The following is a 25,979-nucleotide window of genomic DNA, read 5'->3' on the forward strand; positions in this document are numbered from 1 at the left end:
CCATGCAGGTTATCTTCTTCACTATGCATGGCTTCGTACCTAGGCTATACTATAGAGGCCGGTTTCCTAGGATTTTGTTGTAGTGGTCTATCTACAATTAACGCAGGTGGCTAAGGAATTTTTTTCCTAGACACATGGGTGGCGATCTAGTTTGTGGATTGATTAGTGCTAGTGTGTCTTTACTTTCTTTAAACATTGTAGGCTATGTGCATTCGGCTATGCAGAAGCCGGGAGTGCTTTCAAGATGATTGTATCAATCCGATGTAGTAATCTTGAAACATAATAAAAACTTCTTTTATCGAAAAAATACTCAAATGTCCGCTTGGAGAATCAACGGTTCCAACAGTTTTAGTACTGAGAAAGATGTGAAGTACAATGGCACACATATTTCTGTTAGGCAATTATGGGATCCTGATATTTGGTGCTATGTGATCAAGGAATTGGCCTCTACATACGATGGTGGATGGGTAACATATCAACATTAGTTCACTTTTTTCATAAATTCTCAGAAGACTTCAGCATGCCATATCATCTTCTATGTTGATGCATGACGCGGTCAGTTCAACTATTTCAGAAATCCACATGGGTGCATTGCATTGATACAAGAGATGAAACTCATAATGGTTTCAATGTTTGTGCATCTGCACATGTTGCCATGATACAAGAAAATGCAGTGGCATTGATGTTTTCTCCCGAATATCATTAAAAGGGGAATTCCAGTAATACGACACATGCTTCTTTGGTGGAACAAGGTCATGCAATGGCATGTTTTCCTTTTCTCATGTTGATGTGGGAGAAGTTCTTCAGTTGCCACGTAAAGACAGGAAACCTCTCCTGCCATCAGCAACAAGTATATTATTGTGTTTTCAAAACAAAATGTCACTCGACTACCCATGCAAGCTCCTATACAACAAACTTTGTTTCAGTGGCAGTTTGGCCAGTTGGCTGCTTGGGAATAATAGTAATATTAGGAATGGATTGTTATCAAGATGGTGTGTCCATTAACCATGGTGTTTGCCCTATACATAAAATTGAGGTGTTTTGCTGGAAAGATGCAACATGAACTACAACACAAAATAGTTCCTTTTGAAGGGAGTGAGATCCAGGCATCATGCAACTTCTTATCATCCAATGGATTGGGGTACGTGAATACAATTGCTGCAATAGGAATTTTTCATAGACTGGAAACTATGATGTTGTGTGCAAGCAATTCCTGAACTGACAGCTTGGTAGCAATTGCTGAATTTTTTTAATTTTACAGAACTTTGAAAAATATTACTACTCCGTTCCAAATTGTAAATCGTTTTGGCTTTTTAAATATATAGTGTTTGCTATGTACATAGATATATACTGTGTCTAGGTATGTAACAAAATTATGTATAAAGACTTGAACAGCTTACAATTTATTAGAACATATAGAATACTATTAGATCCTCCTAACAGAGGAAAAATTGAGCATCTGGCTCACTGCACAGACACAGGTTCTTGGTCTCACGAGGAGATGTGGCAGGCAGGCATTAATAATTAGTTTCTTTAGATCCAAACAGGACCTAGGTGTACATCAGCTCTTTGTTCTTTGTTTCCGTTAAGATATTTTTGTTTAGCTTAGCTTAGGGCAACCGCAACGGTGACAGACTTCGCCATAAAGCGCGTTTTACCAGGCCAAAAGAATGCTACAGGCACCAGGGCATGAAACTACCGCAGGGTGGCGCAACAGGAAATGTGCCACGTCGTGAAACTGGCTTGGCAGTGTTGCTTTGTCACATCACCTTTAAGTTAGTCCCAAAATGGATAAATCTTAAACAGGAACTTACATGAACTGAAGACCATGAGAGATGAGAGACCATGCTACAGTACGACCAGAATGCGCGGAAAATATAAGCAGCTCGGTACATCATTTTGGCAACAACCCCATCGATATGAAACATGTACTTTTCGAGCAGATGATCGAACTGAAATGTTGTATCATACAGGCGACCATGCATTCCACGAATTTTATTTTAAAAACTTAAAAATAATCTACTGCAACAAAGTCTAAATGTCCCATAACGTTTCGGAGAAACTCCCTGTAATTATTCTATGCAAAGTTGCGAGCATCACTTCAACAAACTGCACATAATATTTCAGAGAAATTCCTGCTGTAGATCCTCAGCAATCCCACGAAGGCACATGCAATTTCTACCTCGCTAGGCTCCCTATCATTCACTTGTGCAGGTTTTGCAACTGCATGATTGTAACAGTCAAACTCCTGATTCTCAAGGGTTTTCAAAACATCTCAATGTCAGCAAGGCCAAAGTCTGTATAAGCATGACCGGACAAATGAACAACAAAACCCTAGAGTCGCGATTTGACACCATCAACCTTGGCAGCCTGCAGTAGTTTAAGTAATGCAAATTTAGATTATTCAACCAATGAGAGAAATAGTATGAGAGAAGGTTCATTTGATAAGGAAGCATAGATGTATCAACGAAATCAAGGACATGATGCTCTAGGTCTTTACCAGGGATGCACCCTGACGAGCTCTCACAGCTAAATATTCACAGGGTCTGAAGAAATCCCCATAATCCTTCGACCATGCATCCAGTCTGTCGTACACATATTTCGCACCAAGCGAGTCGGCCCAAAACATTACTCCACCCCTGATGTGAAATAGCAGTTCCATGGAAGATTTAGGATTATATCAGTAAGGATGGACATGGAAAGGAGAAATAGTGAAAGTGACACAGAACAGAAGCTATTGGACCTGTAAGAAGGGAAACCCATCCCCATGATGGAAGCTACATCGAGGTCAGATGCTTTGAGAGCAATCCCCTCATCAAGCACTCGGCAGGCTTCATTCACCACAGGAAAGAAGATCATCTCCACGATGTCATTATCTGTTAGTTTCATCAGCTGAGGGAAAGGAAATCAACTGTCAGATCTGACGTATATAACTTGAAACAAAATAACAATAAAGCCACTATTGTGTAGAATGTAAAGAGATTAGCATTTAGAGTGTAATGGTTGATACTCAGTTTTTATAACAACTAGTAGCCACATAGTTCCCTGTAAACCTAATTTTTGTTACTTGTAATTGAAAAGTTATATTTTTGTTCTTAAATTGCCTTACCAAAGCACATAATTTCTTTTTTTTTCTCGAACACGCAGGAGAGCTGCGTATCATTATATTAAGAAGAATAAAGGAGTGGGTTTAGAAACCCCATACAGGCACACACCTACACACACCCTTTTACATCTAAATATTGTACCTCTCAAATTTCAAACTTGACCCAAGACCACTAGAGAGGAACTCACACATTGGTTGGCTCTAGAGCAAGGAGATTGGATATTCCCCTAGCTCCGGCCAAACTCCACAGGAGAAACTCATCTTTTACCGAAACCAAAACACTATTTAGGCTCGGTTGAATCCCATCAAACACACAGCGAAGTCTGGTCATCAACCCCAGAATTTTTTCTTGCCCACCATGCATCAAAGGAGTTGTCATCAGGCTGGGGGGAGAGGTCCTGCAGGCCGACCTTATGTAGAATGTTGTACCATACTTGCCAGGAAAGACACATGGGATCAATAGGTGTTCAATCGTTTCCTCAGCTTGGTCACAGAGTGGGCAGCGTTCAGGATGGGGCAGACCTCTTTTAGCAAGACGATCTGCAGTCCAGCACCTATTGTGTGCCACTAGCCACATGAAGAACCTGCATTTGCCTGGTGCCCAGCTCTTCCAGATTCTCTCCCAAGGCCCAAACTGTACAGCCCCAATAAAAAATCCCTCATATGCAGATTTAGCAGAGTACACTCCTGAACTAGAGAATTGCCATATATGAGCATCATCTACTTTAGGTTGCAAAGTCAAATCCGAGAGAAGGTCCCACAACTTCAAAAATTTTGTCAACACAGGAACTGTAATGGCACCCCCCGTATGTCCTCACCCATTTCATCTCGGTAAGGGCTTCATACAATGTCCTTTTCCTTGTTTTGTTGTTGACGGATCCAAAAAGAGTAGGCACTAATTGATCCAGGCTCTGTCCATGCAGCCACCTGTCGGTCCAGAAAATTGTGTTCTTGCCATTTCCAACTTCTGAGACAATGGCCACTCTAAAGAAAGCTTTGACCGCAGGGTGCACATGGATTTGGAAAGCCGCCCAGGGCCTATCAGGTTCAGTTTTCTGCAGCAACAACCAACGCATCCGGAGAGCCCATCCCAGCTGCTGCAGCTGTGAAATGACAAGGCCTCCGAGTTCTGGTGAGTAACCTTAGATCAGGCCAACAGGCAGTGTCCCCCCCTTCGCATCCCTTCTGACCCTCCAGAGAATGCCCCTTCTAATTTTATCAATAGCTTTAGGGCGTGTTTGATATGGGCCAAAAGGCCGGCCTGCGCCCCCCCAGCTGCAGTTGCTCGTGTTTGATATCTCTTGGGCCCCTGGGAGCCAAGCCGCCGCGGTGCATATTTCCTTCTCTCTCCTGCACACCGGGAAACGAGATTAGGTCACGTTTCTCCAGGGCTCGGCTCTCTCCGTCTCCTCCCGGGCGAATTTCGGCGCCGGCGGCTGCTTCGCGCGGGCTCGCGCGGGAAGGCGGAAATGTCCGCGCGCCTCCCTCCCTCCCCCGCCGCGCCGTCTTTATAAGCTGCTCCCTCCCAGCTTCGTCTTCCTCTCCTCCATTTCCCGACCTCGTTCCCTTCCATCCCTACCGCAATCCCGTTGAGTGACCGGAGGATTTGGCGAGTTTGGTGGCCGTCGCGGCGGTGCCCTGCATCCCTGGGCCTTGTCTCCGTTTGTCGCCATCGGATCTGGTTCGCCGCGTGGCCGCTCCGTCTCCTCCCGGGCTCCGTGGAGGCGGTGTTCTTCCTCCTTCGTCTTCCTTGACTCCGTTGGTGCGGCTAGTGTTGGTGGCTGCGAATCTGCCCCCTCTCCTTCCAGATCTGGTACCTCTCCACCGGCTGCTCTTCTTCCTCTCCGTTTCGGGCACCTCGAAAGCTCCGACGACCACCCCGAGGTGAAATTGACCCCATTTCCCCATTCTTGCGATGTTAGGGTTTTGTTCGTCCCTAGGGTTTGGATGCGCCTATGGAAATGATGCATGGTTTGGTTATTTTGGATCTATTGTTGCCTATTTTGAGTACATTGAGCTCAATCATGTTGATGTTTGTGATAAAGCTGTTCGATTTGCACAGATCCATGCTTTTGCTCATGTTTTTTTTTTCGTTTGATATACTATTACGGTCGATGATGAATATGTCCATGCACTGGAGGCATTTTTCCCTATGCAGCCGTGCTATTTTTTGTTGTTGAATGCTCACTCATGCATGTTGAGGCCAGCCAGGGTGTTTACATCTGAGTTATATATGTCAATGTTCACTGCTTTGTAGATGGATCCCTATGAACATCGTCATTTGATGGCGAGACAAGCTGCAGCCATGGTTGTAGTCATGCTATCCTTTCTGATGACTAGGCTTAGGAGGCTTAGGGCCGAAGAAGAGCCAATAGTTTACGGTCCTAGGTCTGTTGCTGAAAAGCACATACAAAATACCCTCCAAATGATCTACAGCTCCACTGATGCTGAATGCCTAGCTATGCTTCGTATGACCAGAGCCCCTTTTTTCCATCTATGCAACCTGTTTAGACAAAGGGCCCTAGTAAAAGAGACTAGGGGGTGCTCAGTGGAGGAACAGGTTGCAATGTTCCTCCATGTTGTTGGGCACAACCAAAGGTTTAGGGTTGTCCACTAGTCCTTCAGGAGATCCATTGAGACTGTTGGTAGGATATTCCACCAAGTCTTGTTTGCTGTTGGTGAGCTTAGGGCAGAAATGATCAAGCCTCCTAGCACCTCCATCCATCCAAAAATAATGGGAAGCCACAGATGGTACCCATTCTTGCAGGTAAATATAATTCATGTTAATGTGCCAATTTAAACAACTAGTGGTACTTAACAGTTGTTATCCCACTTTTAGGACTGCATTGGTGCCATTGATGGCACACATGTGTTGGCAAGGGTGCCTAGACACGTGCAGCAGGCTTTCAGGGGTAGGAAAAGCAATCCCACAAAAATGTTATGGCTGCTGTGGACTTTGATCTAAAGTTCACCTATGTTCTTGTTGGCTGGGAGGGGTCTGCTCATGATGCACTGATACTTGCTGATGCAATTGAGAGGGATGATGGGTTCACTGTTCCAGAAGGTAACTAAATTGTGTAATAAATACACATTCACATATGTCCATACACTACCAAGCACATTCACTATAGTCAATGTTTGGTTCACTTGTAGGCAAATTATACCTTGTAGATGCTGGGTATGCATGCCGCATTGGTTTCCTCCCCCCTTATAGGGGGGTCAATATGGGAGCCGCAATTACCCCACCAATGCAAAGGAGCTGTTCAACCTAAGGCACTCTTCACTTAGGGTGACTGTGGAGAGGGCCTTTGGTGCACTCAAGAACAGATTTAGGATGCTTGACAACAAACCCTTCCATACTTACAAGACTCAAGTCAAGGTTGTCTTGGCATGCTGCATTCTCCACAATTGGATACTTGGCTTTGGAAAAGACCAAGTTGTGTCTGCAGAGGATAACTTTGAAGGTTCCCTTCCTGAGGCACATGATACCCAACCTCTGGGAGACATGTTGTCCCAAGATTCTACTGGGATGGCCCTTAGGAGGGATGGCATTTGTAATGCCATGTGGGCTAGTAGGGGGACCTCTAGAATTTAGTTTGTCATACACTTGATGTATATTTTCGATTGGACACCCTGGTATGGAACTCATGTATGGGTACAGTTCATGTAATATGTGATGGACATGTCTGAGACCTGCTTATTAATAATTTCCTCTCTTTTATCTGCTGTTCAAGTTGTATGTTTCCATATGGTGTACTTATGCTTGGCTGGTAATCTATTTAGGATGGCTTCACTTGGTGGTGCTGCTGGGTTTGCATCTGCTGCTGACTTGCTTGGTGGGGTTGCTGGAGGGCCAACAGGAGTTGGGGCTGCTGTAGCAGCTGCTGCTGGTGTTGCTGTAGGGGCTGCACCTGATGTGGTCGATGTGGAGGGTGATGCACCTATGGAATTGTCTGCCCAGGGGGGTGCTGGTGGTGCGAGGCCCCCCATGAGGTGGAATAACAACTCATCTGGGTTTTTCCTGAGGATGGCCCAAATTGTGTCTGATGGGAGTAGGGCTGACAAGTGCTTCAAGGATAAGGATGTCAACTCAGTGGCAAAGCTTCTTAGGGAGTATACTGGTGAGGTTGTGAGCCCTACTCAAGTGTACAACCACTTGAGGAAGTGGAGGCAGAAGTGGGCTAGGGTTTGCAAGTTGAAGGACCTTAGTGGTGCACTATTTGATCAGGACACCCATGCCATTATCCTGGAACCAGAGCACTACCTTGGACACTGCAAGGTAGACAATGAGTCATCAACACTTGTAGTCACTGTTTCTCATCTATCCTGTTTGCTAAACCAAATAAAATGCCTGCAGGACCACCCTTAAGTTGCTGAGTTCCTCAACACACCTATCAGATTCTACACTGAGATGGAGACCATCTTTGGTGGTGCTATGGCTACTGGTAGGTATGCCATAGGGTCTAGTGAGCCTTTTGGTGTCAACCAAGCTGACAGTGTGGCGGCTAAGATAGAGGGCAATGGATTCACCTGTGCTGCTGATGTGAAAACCCCCTCTGAGGTTGGTGAGGGCAGCAAGGCCACTGAGCTGCTCACATCAATAGTTGGGGGAAAGAGGAAGAGGCCCAACTTCAGTGAGGATGAGATGCTTATGATGACCAACATGACAGATGCTGTCAACAATGTGGCTAATGCACTTAGGGAGACAGGTCCTGCACATGTGGATCTTGACCTCTATCTTGCAGTCATGGAGATGCATGGCTTCACCACTGAAGCCATCATTGTTGCCTACACCTACCTGCTGGAAAACAAGGCCCTTGGCATAGGCTTTGTGAACATGGCAATCAGCCATAGGGACATTTGGCTGAGGAACTACCTTGTCAAGAACTACTATATGTAGTTCTGTCCAACTAGGACAGCAAGGCAAAGAGGGGGTTGACTGTTGAGGTGTATAGTTCCTCCACCTCCCTCACCCACTCTCTTCTCTTTTGGGTTCCATTTTGGTGTAGTTCCTGTGCAGGTAGATGGCTGACCAGCACTTGTCCTTTTGGGTTTGCTTAGTAGGAGGGTGGCTAACTATAGATAACCAAGTCTGACTTGGGTACTGCTATTTGTGCCTACTTCTTGTGGGCTGAACTGCTATTTGGGCACAACCTTGTTGTATTAATATGCAACCTCTGTTGACTGTAGGGTTTCCTTACCTATCCTGTGCATTCTGTTGTTGCTGCAGTAAATGAGATGAATTGGGTATGGCCGATGATGAAAGCTTATTAAAACTAATGAGGTGGCTGTATAATTTGATTTTCCATGTCTTCTTGCTGTTTCTCATGGTTGTCATCGAACCCATGTGACACATCCATTCCCTAGCAACACATGGTAAAGTAACTGTAGTGATGGCTGGGAATGGACGTGCACATGGCTTTCATGGCCTTCATGATTTGGTTGGTGAACATCTGTTAAAGGACCTTACTTGATCTGTGTTTTATTTTGGAAATACAGCCACCAATGACTGAGTTCAGATTGTTGCAGCAAATACCAAAGTTGAGGCCACCTACATGTGGTGGCCTGAACTAACATGTGTTTATTCTTTTGTTTCCTACATTTATTTCATCTGTTGTATTCTGTGTCAACTTTATTGGCTATGCTTCTTCATGTTCTTGTTGCTGCAATGAGAGGAATGGGATCATGGCCGATGATGCAAAACCATTTACACTTATGAGGTGCCTGTATGCTGTTTTTTGATGTCTTCTTGGTGTTTTTCATGGTGGTCATCGAACCCGTGTGAGATGTCCATTCCCTAGCAACACATGGTCAAGTAACTGTAGTGATGGCTGGGAATGGACGTTCACATGGCTTTCATGGCCTTCATGATGTTCTGGTTCAACCTCTTTTTTGGGACTTCGGTTGGTGCTCTCATTGATTTGTTGGTTTTTTCTGTTATTTGATGGATGTACAGGCACCTATGATTTACTTGAGAATGTTGCAGCAAATTGTTTAAAGCTGAGGACAATACATTTTTTTTTGCCAATGATGTCAACTATTTACTTGTACACTTATAGAATCAGTTCATTGGTCGACATTTGATATTTACGATTTGGTTTACCAAAATCGTAGATCTTCAATGTTGCCTCATGCACTGTTTCTGATCTGCAAAATATGCCTGAGGCACTACCTTTCTTTGCTTGCCTACTAATAGACATTGATGTGAGTGAAACTAAGACTATGGCAAAATTCATCTAACTTAGCACCACTGAGGCTCTTACAAATATTTACATTGCAGATTAATGGCTCCATGCTATGTGGTTTTTGAGGGTTACACCCCTGGAATTTACTTCACTTGGCATGAGTGTTCTCTGCAAGTGTTTTGCTACAAAAATGCTAGGTACAAGAAGTACCAAAACTATGAGCAAGCACTGCATCATTACAAGCAGCTACTGTTTCCCAACAGTCTCTTCCTTCTAATTGTTCTTCTGTTGCTGTTGCACCATCTGATGATAAGCTTGGAGATTGGAAGATTGTGATGAGTCTGGCTCTTTTGTTGCTGGTTGTAGCTCTTTGGATGAGACTGGCCATGTCTAGGTAATGCAACTGCAATGTCTAGGCCGATGATGACACTAATCCATCTGTGATCTTTGTTCTTTGCATCTCCTGCATGTGCTGCATTCCTCTCCAGAAAACTGTTGAACTGTATCCTCATCCTAAGTGATGGCTGTTGAACTCTGTGCTGTTTTTTTTTCGTTTTTTTAACCTGACTATGATGAATGGGAACAGCAATTAGTCTGAGGCCATGTTATTGCCAATTTTCTTTATTTCATATTGTTGTAAGCTTTTGTTTGGACGAAATTTAGTTTAACTGAACCTGACATGATTCAAATCTTGTTCTGCTGTTGTATCCCTTCCTCCTGGTGGTTTCTTGGGCCATGACCAGCCTGGCCCGAATCAAACAACATCTCCAACTGGCAGTTGGAGGTAGTTGATGATGGGCCTTGCTTAAGTGATGGAATCAAACAAAGCTTAGGCTGGACCTGTCTCCACTGCTACAAGGAAATCAAACAGGGGCACTTGTGCACTCTGGGCCTGGCCGTGGCTGGCCTGGGCCTGGCTCGCAGGCCTGGCCTCCCACAGCACCGAAATCAAACACACCCTTAAGAGCTCAGGGAGGAAGATCCATTGCCAACATGGAAGTGAGCACAAACTGAACCAAAATCTTTCTCCCAGCCTTTGTGAGCAAATCCGCTTTCCAGCCTGGAAGCCGATCAGCGACCAAAGCACCTAATTTCCCACAATTCTCAGCAACTTGCGCAGCCCATTATGCATTTGTTTTAGATCATCTAGAGAAGTGTGCATGGAGAAAAATGACAGAACACATGCGGATCCTCCTTGGGAAAAGAGCAAAAAACTAAAGGAGATATAGGATCATGACCTTAGGATCTTGCATAACACCTGCCATGTTCCTTGATTTTTCAATGTACTTTCCCAAATCAGGATCTCGAGAGGCTTTGCGCTTATCGTCATATACATAGAAGCCCTTACAAGAAGATTCACCTGAACATTCCACAGATAAAAATATAGGAAAGCTGCAGCTGTTAGAAGAACAAACTCAATTGGGCTCATAGTTTGAAGCAAATTATGTGTCAACGTATTTTCAGCCTGAAAGCACCTGTCCTATTATCCTCAACAAGAATCTGAAGCAGCATTGATTGGTAGCATCGTTCAGGATAACTTTGGTAATATTGCTTTCTTGTGGCAATAGCAACACCAAAACCAACAAGATCAGCTAATCTGTATGACAAATTATCAAAAACGAAACCCAATGTCAATCAAACAGTTATCTGTTGAGACAAAACAAGGTGCCACGATGAATCTGAATCAGATAACTAGGGTATCTTGATACCGCCCTACTTAATGCACAAAATGGAAAGAAGAAACAAAGAAAGAGCAATACAAGTGTACAACCAGGAACAAAAGCAAGCGGTACATCTGCTTCAAAGAAAAGGAAAGCGATACGTAAATGAATTCTACAAAGTAACCATATTAAGAAGAAAACATGCCAGCCCACAAGTTTACTTAACCAAAGTTAAGTAATATATGGGCGTTAAGCGTTATCAGGTTGATGATGGATAACTCAACAGCAAGACATGGAAGAAAACAAGGACTGCATGTGACAGATGGCTGATACAAAACAGTAGTAGTGCAAGGACTCATCCCTTAGTCAAAAGTTTCAGAATCTACTTGGTTCCTATTGCACCAAAAAACAAGGTCATAATCTTGATTCTTCTAATGCAGGAAGCTGCTTCAACCGATTTAATTATAATGGAAAGATCGCATAGTTTCAGACAAACCACAGCAGACAAGAAAAAGCATGGCTATGTTCAAACTCAATTCCTGAAGACAATAACAAAAGGCCATGTGTAGCTGCTTACCGGAAGGGCCCCATTGGCATTCCAAATTGTGTGATCACACGATCCGTGTGATACACATCCAGACCATGATCAACAAGAAAACAAGCTGCCTGAGCATAAGGAAAGAACATCCGATTGACAGCAAAACCTGTGCAGTTGCCAACAACTATTGGTGTTTTCTGTATCTTCTTTGCCAAATCAAGCAGGTCCACAATAACTTGAGAAGAAGTATGATGAGTACAAACTATTTCCAACAGTGGCATGACATGAGCTGGACTGAAAATTAATGCACCAATTAGATACATGGTTTGAGAAATGGGAAACAGAATGTAGGTGCAAAACACACTACCTAAAGAAGTGTGCACCGACAATGCGATCCTGAGAAGCTGTCTTCTGACCAATTATGTTCAGGTCTATTGTTGAAGTGTTTGTGGCAAATATGCAATTATGATGGCAATACTTCTCAAGATCAGAAAATATTTGCTGCTTCAGAAACATATCCTCAATAACTGCCTGTCCAAGTAGCCATCAAGATCATTGTCTTTTCAACTTTAGCTAAGTAAAACACTTCAGGTTAAGTAGACTAAGGATGCAGCGAATTTACAAGCTATTGTACAAAGTAAGCAACAAGGACAATATGTATTTTTGTTGCAAGAACATAATAATTATTAAGTAATATACTGTCAGGACTCTTCTAGGTTTCATCTAAACTTAGTTGGTTATGTCACAGCCCTGCGCAGGGGGCCGGCGGTGGCTCGCCGGGGCCGACTGGCGTGGGCGGCGGACGGCTGTGGCGGGCAGCAGCTAGGGCCGCGGGCGCAGGGCTTGGGCAGCGGCGGCGGCGCGCGCGCGCGCGAGAGAGAGAGAGAGAGAGAGAGAGGCTTGGGGTTTAAAGAGCAAAGCTCTATTCTTGCTTAAGATTGAAAGGTTACATCACCCCTCTATTTATAGTTCTGGGAGACTTGACCCCTAAGCAATCTAGACTTGACCTCCAAGTAAGCCCTATTTAGAGTCCTTATAGATTTGAACTTCTACATTCTAAGCAAACCTGTTTCCTAAACAAACTCAATCCTTATTTCCTAAACAATTTTCTAATTATTTTCCTATTTATTTCCTAAACTTCCTTTTATTCCGAATCCTCCGGGATATCAGGGGGATTGAGTGGCGGCGGTGGCCCACCCCCCTGGCTGCGCACCTCCCTTGCCGCACGCAGGGTGGCCTGGCACCGGCTAGTGCTCCGTCTTGGGTCTCTCCTGGCCCGTTTGGCTTGATGAGGGGGATCCAGATCAGACGTGTGACAGGTTACTTCCAATAACGTAAATCAATAGTTCAAACCACACTCAAAGGTAGGAGTTTTGTGGGTTTTGCCAAGTACCATTACAATATTTTCATCCTTAAGCCTCCCATACAACAACAACAATAAAGCCTTTAAGTCCCAAACAAGTTGGGGTAGGCTAGAGTTGAAACCCATCAGAAGCAATCAAGGTTCAGGCACGTGAATAGTTGTCTTCCAAGCACTCCTATTTAAGGCTAAGTCTTTGGGTATATTCCATCCTTTCAAGTCTCCTTTTATTGCCTCAACCCAAGTCAACTTCGGTCTTCCTCTGCCTCTCTTCACGTTACTATCCTGGCTTAGGATTCCACTACGCACCGGTGCCTCTGGAGGTCTCCGTTGCACATGTCCAAACCATCTCAACCGGTGTTGGACAAGCTTTTCTTCAATTGACGCTACCCCTAATCTATCACGTATATCATCGTTCCGAACTCGATCCCTTCTTGTATGACCGCAAATCCAACGCAACATACGCATTTCCGCAACACTTAGCTGTTGAACATGTCGTCTTTTCGTAGGCCAACATTCTGCACCATACAACATAGCAGGTCTAATCGTCGTCCTATAAAACTTGCCTTTTAGCTTCTGTGGTACCCTTTTGTCACATAGGACACCAGACGCTTGCCGCCACTTCATCCACCCTGCTTTGATTCTATGGCTAACATCTTCATCAATATCCCCGTTCCTCTGTAGCATTGATCCTAAATATTGAAAGGTATCCTTCCTAGGCACTACTTGACCTTCCAAACTAACATCTTCCTCCTCCCGAGTAGTAGTGCCGAAGTCACATCTCATATACTCAGTTTTAGTTCTACTGAGTCTAAAACCTTTGGACTCCAAAGTCTCCCGCCATAACTCCAGTTTCTGATTCACTCCTGTCCAGCTTTCATCAACTAGCACTACATCGTCCGCGAAAAGCATACACCAAGGGATGTCCCCTTGTATGTCCCTCCCTTGTGACCTCATCCATCACTAAAGCAAACAAATAAGGGCTCAAAGCTGACCCTTGATGTAGTCCTATCCTAATCGGGAAGTCATCTGTGTCTCCATCACTTGTTCGAACTCTAGTCACAACATTGTTGTACATGTCCTTAATGAGCCCAACGTACTTCGTTGGAACTTTATGTTTGTCCAAAGCCCACCACATAACATTCCTTGGTATTTTATCATAAGCCTTCTCCAAGTCAATAAAAACCATGTGTAGGTCCTTCTTCTTCTCTCTATACCGCTCCATAACTTGTCTTATTAAGAAAATAGCTTCCATGGTTGACCTTCCGGGTATGAAACCAAATTGGTTCATAGAGACCCGCGTTATTGCTCTCAAGCGATGCTCGATAACTCTCTCCCATAGCTTTATAGTATGGCTCATCAACTTAATTCCCCGGTAATTAGTACAACTTTGAATATCCCCTTTATTCTTGTAGATCGGTACCAATATACTTCTCCTCCACTCATCAGGCATCTTGTTCGATCGAAAAATATGGTTGAACAGCTTGGTTAGCCATACTATAGCTATGTCCCCGAGGCATCTCCACACCTCGATTGAGATACCATCCGGTCCCATCGCCTAACCTACTTTCATCCTTTTCAACGCCTCTCTGACTTCATATTCTTGGATTCTCCGCACAAAGCGCCTATTGGTGTCATCAAAAGAGTCATCCAACTGAAAGGTTGTGTCCATATTCTCACCATTGAACAATTTATCAAAATACTCTTGCCATCGATGTCGGATCTCATCCTCCTTCACCAAGAGATGCTCCCTTTCATCCTTAATGCACTTAACTTGGTTGAAGTCCCGTGTCTTTCTCTCACGAACCCTAGCCATCCTATAAATGTCCTTCTTTCCTTCCTTCGTACTCAAATGTTGGTAAAGATCCTCGTACGCTCTACCCTTTGCCATACTTACAGCTCGCTTTGCAGTCTTCTTTGCCACCTTGTACTTCTCTATGTTGTCCACACTCCTGTCATGGTACAAGCGTCTATAGCATTCTTTCTTCTCCTTAATAGCCATTTGGACTTCATCGTTCCACCACCAAGTATCTTTAGCCTCGCCTCCACTTCCTTTGGTTACTCCACACACCTCTGAGGCCACCTTCCGAATGTTGGTTGCCATCTTCTCCCACATGTTGTTTATGTCGTCTTCTTCTTTCCAAGAGCCCTCTTTGATAACCCTTTCCCTGAATACCTCTGACGCCTCCCCTTTCAGCTTCCACCACTTTGTTCTTTCAATCTTAGCTTGTTTATCCCTACGGGCACGCACCTGAAAACGAAAATCTGCCACCAAAAGCTTATGTTGAGAAACAACACACTCCCCTGGTATCACCTTGCAATCCAAGCATGCTCGTTTGTCCTTTCTTCTTGCGAGGACAAAGTCTGTTGGCTGCCAGAGGGCAGCTTGGCCAACAGGCCGCTTGGATTGTATTGCAAAAATGACTTTTAGAGATACAAAGATGCTAACCACTGCATATATAGGCAAGTGGTGTACCTACTCCTTAGCATATTCTAACTGCATAAAGCAGATGCTATGATTCCTACTTGGTTGCCAAGGCACCATGATCAACTTGGTTGCCAAGGAAACACATTACAGTGAATAGTAAATATCTATAGTAGGTAACTTAGAAAAACAAGAACACTAGGCTAACTACTGACAATTCTCCCCTTTAGCCTTGTGGTCCTTGGAAGTGATGTGCTTGAGCCCAATTCTTCCCCTCATCTCTTCAAATTTTGATCTTCCAAGAGACTTGGTTAGAATGTCAGCTAGCTGATTAGTGGTGGATGTGATCAGCCTTGATACTTCTATCTTCCAAGCAGTTTCTGATGAAATGGTACTTGATTCTGATGTGTTTACTGCGCTCATGAAAGACTGGATTCTTGGCTAGAGCAAGTGCAGACTTACTGTCAACCTTCAGTTCGACCACTTCCACATTCCTTCCAAGGAGGTCTGCTAGTAGCCTGGATAGCCAAATAGCTTGTTTTGCAGCTGTGGTAGTGGCAATGTACTCAGCTTCACAACTAGATAGAGCCACCACCTTCTGCTTCACAGACTGCCAGCATACAAGATTGCTTCCCAGGAAGAACAGAGTGCCGCTAGTGCTTTTGCTGGTGTCAATGTCCACAGCCAAGTCACTGTCGCAGTATCCAACAAACCTTGCTCTCCCTGGAGCTTTAGTGTAGTGAAGTCCGAATTCCAGAGTACCAGCCACATATCTCATATCTCAGGATGCGCTTGATGGCAGCTTAGTGCTCTGCTGTTGGTCTCTCCATGAATCGACTGACAAAGCCAACTGAGAAGGCTAAGTCAGGTCTTGTGTGGACCAAGTATCGCAGGCTGCCCACCAATCTTCTGTATTGGGTAGGATCAACTTCTGCAGCCGTGCTCTGCCTGCTCAACCTCAGCCGCTCCTCCATTGGTGTATGGGCAGGGTTGCAGGCATCCATGCCTCCTAGCTCAAGGATCCTCTTGGCATAATGGGTCTGCCTCAGAGTGATCCCAGCTGAATCTTGATGTACTTCGACTCCCAGGTAGAAGGACAGAAGGCCGAGGTCGCTCATGTCGAAGACCTTCTTCATCTGAGCCTTGAAACCTTCTATGGCTTGAGTGCTGGCACCGGTGATGATCAAATCGTCAACATAGACACCGATCAGCAGCAGCTCCTCCCCTGTTCCTCGCCTGTACATCGCAGCTTCATGGTCGCTTTGCTGGAAACCCATCTCCTTGAGGGTGGCATCCAGCTTGGCGTTCCAAGCTCGCGGAGCCTGCCGCAGGCCATACAGAGCCTTGCGCAGACGGTACACCATCTTCTCCTTCCCGGCGACGGTGAAGCTAGACGGCTGCTTCACATACACCTCCTCCTTGAGGTCACCGTTGAGGAAGGCTGATTTGACGTCCATGTGGTGGACGCGCCATCCTTCTTGGGCCGCCAGCGCGAGGAGAACTCGGACGGATTCCATGCGCGCCACGGGAGCAAACGCGTCGTCGAAGTCGATCCCTTCCTGCTGGACGAAGCCCCGCACCACCAAACGCGCCTTGTACTTGGTCACCGCGCCCCGCTCGTCCTTCTTGAGCTTGTAGACCCACTTCAGAGTGATGGGCCGATGACCGGGAGGAAGCTCCACAAGTTCCCAAGTGCGGTTCTGCTCAACTGCCTTGATCTCCTGCTCCATGGCAGCCTGCCAGGCAGGATCGCCTTTAGCCTCCGTGAAGTTGGCCGGCTCGCCGACGTGCGTGAGGTGAAGCTCGGCGAAGAGACGTGAAGCCGGCAGCGGTGTGGGTGCGTCCCCGATGATGTTGGGCATGGTACGGTACCGCAGCTGCTCGCCACCGTAGGAAGCATCAAGGCGATCGTCGTCGTCCTCGAGCGGTGACGCGAACTCAACTGGGTCCGCCTGCTCGGTTTCTGCTGCTGGTGAAGCAGAGGAAGCTGGTGAAGCAGAGGAAGCTTGTGGATCGTGCTCCCCTGGAGCTGGTGACGGCGTGTGCGGCGGAGCTCCGTCTGTGTCGACTCCCCAGAACTCGATGTCGAAGTCACTGGAGGCGGAAGCAGACGTCCCGGCGGCCGAATTGGACCAATCCCAGCCGCGCCCTTCATCAAACACCACGTCGCGTCCCGTCGCCGGATCGAGGACCCGGTAGGCCTTGGCGCCCTCGGCGTAGCCGATGAAGACCCCAGCCTTGCCACGGTCGTCGAGCTTGCGCAGGTGCCCGAGCTCCCTTGTGTAGGCGATGCAGCCGAATGTACGCAGGTAGCTCACCGCCGGCGCTCGTCCGTGCCAGGCTTCATAGGGGGTCTTGCCTTGCAAGCTTCTTGTTGGCGCGCGGTTGAGCAGATGCACCGCCGTCATTACCGCCTCCCCCCAGAATTTGGCCGGCATGGACCTCTGCTTCAGAAGCGCGCGCGCGGTCGCCACGACCGTCTGATTGCGCCGTTCCACAACACCGTTTTGCTGCGGTGAGTGTGGTGCAGAGTAGTGCCGCTTAGATTCTAACATCTTTGCCCTTGGCCATGAACCTCCTTTCCTTTTTGGATCGACTTAACTTAATTCTTATACCTATTCTTTTATTCTTCTATTTTGGATCCCAAGAAAAGAAGAAGAATAAAATCCATAGAAGTTCCTAACTAAAAATGTGATTTCTAAAGATTTTGTTGTAATTCTTCGAATTCTCGAACAAATCCAATCCAATAGAATAAAAAAAAATTTTGAAATTCGTAAATCATAAATTAAGTAATAAAACATAGATAAATAATTAAAGAATACAATCCTTATCCATCTTTTCTTTCTTTTTGCTTCATATACTAAAAAAGAATTCAAAAAGGGAAAATTTTCTCCTTCGGCGGCGAAGTACTGCGCCAGCTCGCCGACGGTGAACTCTCCTCCATTGTCGGTCCGCAGTACCTTGAGCTCACGGCCGGTCTCCTTCTCTGCTTCGGCCTTCACCCGCTTCACGGCATCCGCAGCAGCATCCTTGGTCGGCAGAAGCACCGCCCACATGAAGCGGGTGGCGTCGTCCACCATCAGCAAGAAGTAGCGGCGCCCTCCTGGCGTCGCCGGCGTCACCGGCCCACATAGGTCGCCGTGGACGAGGTCCAAGGGCGCCTGCGCGCGGTACTGCGCCTGCTGCGGAAATGGCTTGCGGCGGAGCTTGGTAGTGACGCAGGTGTCGCAGACTTGCTCCGCATGCTTGATCACCGGCATTCCCCTCACCATCTCCTTCTTGCCGAGCTGGTGCAGCGCCTCGAAGCTGAGATGCCCGTAGCGCTCATGCCACCTCCATGACTCGTCCTCTTTCGTGGCGGCAAGACATACCGGCCGCGCGGCCTCCAAGTGCAGGACATACAGCCGACTGGGCCCGCGATGTACCTTGGCGAGAAGACGACTACGCCGGTCCCAGATGCGGAGCACTCCATGATCAATCTCCACCCTGGAGCCTCCTTCGTCGAGCTGCCCCAAACTCATAATCGAGTTCCGGAGCGCTGGGATGTAGAAGACGCCGTGGAGGACGCGCTGATCTCCGTTTTTGGCCTGGAAGACGATGGAGCCGGTCCCCTTGATTTCCACTCGAGACGAGTCGCCGAAACGCACCGTGCCGCGCGCCGTGGTGTCGAGCTCGGCGAAGAGCTCCTGGCGGCCGGTCATGTGATGCGTGGCCCCGCTGTCAAGGTACCATCCGTCGAGCGCCTCCTCGTTGGCGCTGGTGTTGAGGAAGACACGCGCGCGCGGCTCGTTGATGTCGAGGGAGACCGTGGCCTTGGAGCAGACGGCTTCGTCCTTCTCGTCAAGCTTGAGGAAGCCGTGGGCGAAAAACAGAGCACCATCATCGTCCTCTGCTTCTGCGACGTGAGCAGCACCGCCACGCCCTCCACCGCGCCGTCCACCTCGATCACCTCCAACACGGTTGCCTCCTCCGCGTTGGTTGCCACCGCCGCCGCCGCGGTCACCACCACCATGGCGCGGCTGGCGGCAGTCGCGCGCCCAGTGGCCGCGATCACCACAGTTGAGGCAGGTGTCGTCGTTTACCCCGCGATCGTCGCCACCGCCTCTGTTTCCTCCACCGCGATTTCCCTTCCCGCGCTGCTTCTTGCCACCGCGTGGATGACGTCGTGGTTCCTTGCCCGACGCGGAAGCGGCAGCCTCCTTCTCCTTGGCACGCCACTGCTCCCTTGTCAGCAGCAGTCCACCGATGGCGGCCGGTTCCGCGTCCAACGCCTCCATGTCGTCCACCGTCTTCAAGCGTCCAGACACCTCCTCGATGGTGAGGTCCTGGAAGTCCAGAAGCGTCTCGATGGCGATCCGGAGCTGAGCGTACTTTGGCGGCACGGCGCGCAGGAGTCTCTCCACCGCGCGCTCTTCATCGATGTCGTTGTCGCCGTGGAGAAGAAGCTGCTGCTTCAGGGCCATCAAGCGAAGGGTGAAGTCCTCGATCTGCTCTCCTGGACGGAAGGCGAGCTTCTCCCAGTCGCTGCGGAGTCGCTGGAGCGTGGCGCGGCGCACTCGATCGACTCCGATCCGCGCGGCGGCGATGGAGTCCCAGGCCTCCTTGGCCGATCCCTTCTCGGACAGCGGCATCTGCATCTCCTGTGGCACGGCGGCGATGATCGCCTCCACCGTGCGCCTGTCCTCATGGTATGGCAGGTCCTGGTACTCGATCGCATCCCAGAGTTGCCGCGCCTGGAGCTTCAGCTTCATGATCGAGGCCCACTCATGGTAATTTGTCTTGTTCAGCATCGGCCAGGTGGAACTTGCGCCAGAGTCCTTGTACACGGTCTGGATCACCGGCGAGCGGCCCCTGGCCCGTCCGCGGCGGCGATCCTGATCCCGATCAGGCGACCGCGTCTGCCTGCGCTCGCGCTCCGGACTCCTCCGCGGAAACGGGCGGCGATCACGCGGCAGATCCTCCTCCACCAACTCTCGACGCAGAGCCGCGGCCGTGGCGGCTGCGTTCCGAGCTGCTGCTGCTGCGGCCTCCGCGCCTGCGCGGCTGCGGCCTCTGCCGCGGCCAGACGCTGCGCCCGATGCTCGGCGGCGGCGGCTGCTGCTGCTGCTCTCTCTGCGGAGGTGGCCATGCTCTTCCCTGTCTCTCAACCGGCTCTAGATACCAATTGTTGGTTGCCAGAGGGCTTGGCCAACAGGCCGCTTGGATTGTATTGCAAAAATGACTTTTAGAGATACAAAGATGCTAACCACTGCATATATAGGCAAGTGGTGTACCTACTCCTTAGCATATTCTAACTGCATAAAGCAGATGCTATGATTCCTACTTGGTTGCCAAGGCACCATGATCAACTTGGTTGCCAAGGAAACACATTACAGTGAATAGTAAATATCTATAGTAGGTAACTTAGAAAAACAAGAACACTAGGCTAACTACTGACAAAGTCAATCTGGCTACTATGTTGTCCGCTACTGAAGGTCACTAGATGAGATTCTCTCTTTCTAAAGAAAGTGTTGGCTATCATCAGGTCAAAAGCTACCGCGAAGTCCAGAACTTCCTCCCCTCCTGATTCCTACTACCATACCCAAAACCTCCATGAACTGCCTCGAAACCTGCGCTTGTAGTACCTACATGCCCATTAAGATCTCCTCCTATAAAAAGCTTCTCACTACTGGTATAGCTCTAACCAGGCCATCTAAGTCTTCCCAGAATTGTCTCTTAGCACTCTCATCGAGGCCTACTTGGGTTGCATACGCACTAATTACGTTCAAGACCATATCACCAACGACAAGCTTGACTAAGATAATCCTATCTCCTTGCCTTCTCACTCCCACCACACCATTCTTGAGGCTCTTATCAATCAAAACTCCTACTCCATTTCTATTCGCAACTGTCCCTGTGTACCAAAGCTTGAAACCTGTATTGTCCACCTCCTTCGCCTTCTGACCCTTCCATTTAGTCTCTTGAACGCATAATATATTTACACGCCTCCTAGTCGCGGTATCAACTAATTCTCTTAACTTACCTGTAAGTGACCCTACATTCCAACTACCTAAACGGATCCTAGTTGGTTCGACTAGCTTCCTTACCCTTCGCACCCGTCGACTCAGATGCGAAGACCCTTGCTCATTTTTCACTACATCCGGGCCCGATGTAGCGCGCCACTAAGGAAGCCTCCCATAAGAATTTTTTTTTCTTTGTTTCTTAGATACTTCCTCAGACCCAAATTATAATACGTCTTACAATTTGGAACGGAGGGAGTACTTGATTGGTTCTGATGTTATAAGAAACACGTAACTAGTTATACCTAAGCATATGGTATAACTTTGTTAGAAGCTACCTCTCTATATAGGTGACAAAGCTGAATAAGCAGCGCTATCTCATATTAATCAGAGAGTGGTGAATATAGATATTGGGTCTACCTCAATGACTACATCTGTATCTCTGAACTGTTCATAGTCAAGAACACCACATAGTAGAGACAGTTTCTTTTTATAATCTTCTACAGTAAGTTGACCCTTTTTGACGAAACTCTGCAAATTGGCTGAACAAGAGAACAAACTTCTGAGGAACTTGAAGTCAATCCCAATAAAATTAAGAGAAGTGAATAAAATATACCTTTAATTCTGTTAATGCCAGCAGATAAGAACTGTTCATTTACTTCTTTCAGGACAACATTGAAGTTGTTCAATATTAATATTGTTGCAATGCCTGATCCCATTAGACCACCCCCAATGATAGCTGCCTTTTTAATTTTCCGTGCTGTCAAACCCATGTTGGTAATATTTGGAATCTGGTGGTGGTAGGTTGATATCGTCAGATAAATGAAAGGCAGTAACATGGATTTGTAATGCATCTCTCTAACAAAAGGATTGGGTTAGCATGTGTAATTTGAGATACAATTATATTTATATTTATGTTATAAAGGCACTTGAAAAGAAGTTTACTGGAGTAACAAAAATCCTGCAACTACATCACAAATATACAGAAATGAACTTCAATTTCATACCATAACTTGATTTATCTATAAATTACAATAAATAAACTTATTGTGACCATCAACATATTTGGTCAACCATTCTTAAAAGGATTTGCAATACATAAATCAAAGTTCTGAATATGGCTGATTATATGAATGAAAATGGATATGTTGAAGATGCTTTGACCTCATATTTCTACCAACCTTTGAAGTAGCACGCTGAGCGAAAAAAAAGTGTCTTAAGCTTTTGCTTGTTTCAGACTGCTCAAGCATTTTCCCGGAGAGGGCTTCCTGTTAGAAAATGAAAATATACTAAGAAGCACTGGGGCAATACTAACATAAAATAGCACCAATTGGTGATTTACCTTCATGAGACCTGCACGAGGGCCAGAGACTATTCCTTCTTCAATAACATCAATGCAAACTATGGGATGCTGAACATTAGCAGCCTTCATTTTAGCTTGAACTCTTGCAAATTTCATAACATCCTTCACTTCCGCAAGATCTGGAAGTTTATCAGTCCTGTGGAGACTTCTGAACCATGGTTTCTTCTTTTCAACAATTTCTAGAGCCCAGGAACAGGCAGCGTTGACCAATTCATTAGCTGAAGTAACAGCATCAACTAAGCCGATTTCTTGTGCCCCCGTGCCTTTTATAGTCTTTGACATCTATTAGGAGAATACACCAGTACTCAGTCAACAACAGTCTATGTAGGTTTGTGTCATGACCATCACTGCAACTTATATTAATACAATTCAAGCTTACCAACATCATCTCAAGGGCTTTTGGCAGGCCAACAAGACGGGGAAGACGTTGAGTCCCTGCAAAAAGTTAAGAACTTCAACACAGAAAATGGAAAAAAAATCAAGGAACACACCTCTGGGCATTATCTTATCTTATTACAAAAGTTGACAAAATGTAATTATTTAGAACTTTGAATCCTAACTATGTTACAGTAACTATTGTTTGTGGGTAAATATTTTGCTATCTTGAATGGTTAATATGTTCAGCACATGGTTAGCAGTATGATTAGCAGTAATATGTCCAGAACATGACCTTTTAAATAATTATTATAGTTAGAGCAGGAGTACTTCAGCCGAACTTTTGCTAGCAAACTATTTTTCTTTGTACTTCCCAATTCCTGCTGTATGGAAACTGTATTTGGTGTTCATCCACTAGAACATATCAGGCCTGTTTGGAGGAGCTAACTCCAACATGTTATGCTTCTAGTATGTACAGAAAATGTCAATGTATCTTTGAGAATTACAGAAGATTTAATTCTACTTTTATGGCAGGAATGCTTTCATATACCATTCATAGTGGAAATCTGAACATGGATGCAGGAGCCCTTTTGCCAAAAGGAGATAGGTGCAGGGTCAAACATAATAACGTTTAGGCCTAAGGCTAAAACACCACAAACAGGGGAGTTTGAGAAAATATTGGGGCATTTGTGAGAGTATATGTAGTATATGTTGGGGGTTGAGAATACCTCCCATTCCAGGAATGATTCCAAGCTGAAGTTCAGGTAGTCCTAATTGAGCTGACGGTGTTGAAATGCGAGCATGGCAAACCTGGACCGAAAGAGTTTTTGATGTATAACAAATAGCCGAGTATTTGAATAAAAAATACAGAAATCTGAAGCATGATATGATGAAAAACAACTTAGGCATATACCATAGCAAGCTCCAATCCACCTCCTAGAGCAATGCCATCTATAGCAGCCACTGACGGTTTGTGAGCATCTGGCAGCAACAAACAATCAATGACTCAATAATGGAAAATACTTGCTTACCAATATGCGTGTTTAGAGCAAGAGCAAGAGCATGATAAATTACCTTCCACTATGTCAGTCAAGAAATCGATAGACATGGATCCAGGCTTCTCATTTTCTGATGACATGTAAAATATTTAGTTATTCAGGAGTGGAAGGGGCCAGAACACACTTGGTACAGAACTGTCATTCTTACTTGGCTTATTTCCAAACGCAGATATATCGAATCCACCGCAGAACCTTCCTTTGGCACCTGTGCAACAAGAAAAACACTAGAAACACGGCACTAGCATAGGACACTTGACAAGAAACTTATTTTGGTGACTTACCAGTGAGGACGATTGCCTTGATATCATTCCTGCTCAGCGCCTCTGCATAGTTCCTCTGCATACTAGCTATGACTGCAAAACAGAAACAAGAGGGCCTATCAGACTGACACATTAATGGCCTGTGGCGTTGATTTAGGGGTAACATCGTACAAAGTTGCATGAGTAAGAACAATGATTAGCAGTTTTTTTTAGCAGGTAACAATGATTAGCAGTTTCACATAGCAAGTGGAGCACCACTACTGCTAGATTGCTTTATGAGGCCAGACAAACAGCAATCCTAGAATGTACAGCATGTATGATTGACCCTCAGAGGACGAGGCAACAGACACTCCGCTAGAGCTGACATAAGTTGACTTGTTGCGTAAACAAAGCATACTCCAAAAGACAGCTATAACGACGGGAACAAAGAACAAAGTGCTGGTTACGCACAAGACAAAAGAGGGAGTACTACTGTTCATCCACTAGCAGGCAAGGCAGCGAACAGTTCATTCCCCCACAGATACTGTTTCAGGCGAACTGGCGAAGCGAAGATCGATTGATCCAGGAGCATTCCCCACGCCAAGTCCCCAAACTAAGGAACCAACACGAGCGGAAAATCAGAGCGTCCGCGGGGAATGGGAACAGATTTTGGGGTAATACCGTCGAGGGAGAGGGCGTTGACGGGCGGGTTGGAGATGGTGATGACGGCGACGCCGTCTGCGCGCACCTCCATGGTGGTGGTGCCCCTCGCCATCTTCGGCGACGGCAACGACAATGCGGCGGGGCAAGAGTCGTGGGTTTCCGGCCTCCGGGTCACCGGTGGCGTTTATGCCTGTTAGCCTGTGACAGCGAGGATTTGCAAATAGCACAGCGGAACTCACGAGGCTGGCATTCTGACTTATTTATTCAAAAATATTCATAATAGTTTTTCTCACAGATTATGGAGTATGATTTGTTATAGCTAAAAAATTAATGGCGTGTCACCTGGATTTGCCCTGTGTGACAGACTAACAGTAAGTGTATATATATATATATATATATATATATATATATATATATATATATATATATATATATATGGATTCTATGATTTTTAATAACAAATGAAAAAGAAAAGATATTCAGATAAATTTTTTTATAGTGGATTTGCCACGGTTCCCGAGCCTTAGCGTGAGCCGTATTCATCAGGCCACCATCCACGATTGCACGATTTAGGCCTATACAACAATAATCACCCACAGCGGCGGAACGAACTCAAGAACGATGGATAGATATAGGAGAAACAAAAACGCATAGAAACAAGATCATCAACCAAAAGAGCAAAAAAGTTTTATTATATTACGCATGCTTAACAATGTCGTACGGCGGTGGTGAACAATTTAGGTCCTTGTTTAGTTCCTCCCTTAAAGATTACTTCATATCCCATCAAATATTTGGACACGTGCATGGAGTATTAAATATAGATTAAAAAATAACTAATTGCACAGTTTGCGACTAATTTATGAGACGAATCTTTTAAGCCTAATTAGTCCATGATTTGACAATATGGTGCTACAGTACACACATGCGCAAATGACGGATTAATTAGGCTTAATAGATTCGTCTCGTGAATTACTGACGAATTCTGTAATTTATTTTTTTATTAGTAT

At 46.0% G+C, this 25,979-nt stretch overlaps 1 protein-coding gene across 1 annotated transcript; it reads right to left on the reverse strand.

Moving 5' to 3' along the window:
- Positions 1 to 1,912: 1,912 nt before the first annotated feature.
- On the reverse strand, positions 1,913 to 25,183 carry LOC136512412 (glyoxysomal fatty acid beta-oxidation multifunctional protein MFP-a-like). Its single transcript, XM_066506378.1, has 18 exons — positions 24,991 to 25,183; positions 24,352 to 24,423; positions 24,219 to 24,275; positions 24,087 to 24,140; positions 23,926 to 23,993; positions 23,741 to 23,822; positions 23,017 to 23,072; positions 22,617 to 22,919; positions 22,456 to 22,542; positions 21,891 to 22,065; positions 21,695 to 21,816; positions 11,858 to 12,021; positions 11,530 to 11,784; positions 10,767 to 10,888; positions 10,530 to 10,651; positions 2,744 to 2,892; positions 2,501 to 2,639; positions 1,913 to 2,370 (listed from the first exon to the last, which is right to left on the reverse strand). The coding sequence occupies exons 1-18, from the start codon at positions 25,082 to 25,084 to the stop codon at positions 2,335 to 2,337; spliced, it is 2,157 nt and encodes a 718-aa protein (XP_066362475.1). The 5' UTR covers positions 25,085 to 25,183; the 3' UTR covers positions 1,913 to 2,334.
- Positions 25,184 to 25,979: the final 796 nt, after the last annotated feature.

Source organism: Miscanthus floridulus, chromosome 16, assembly GCF_019320115.1.
Source record: "Miscanthus floridulus cultivar M001 chromosome 16, ASM1932011v1, whole genome shotgun sequence".
In the NCBI taxonomy this organism is placed as follows: Eukaryota; Viridiplantae; Streptophyta; class Magnoliopsida; order Poales; family Poaceae; genus Miscanthus; species Miscanthus floridulus.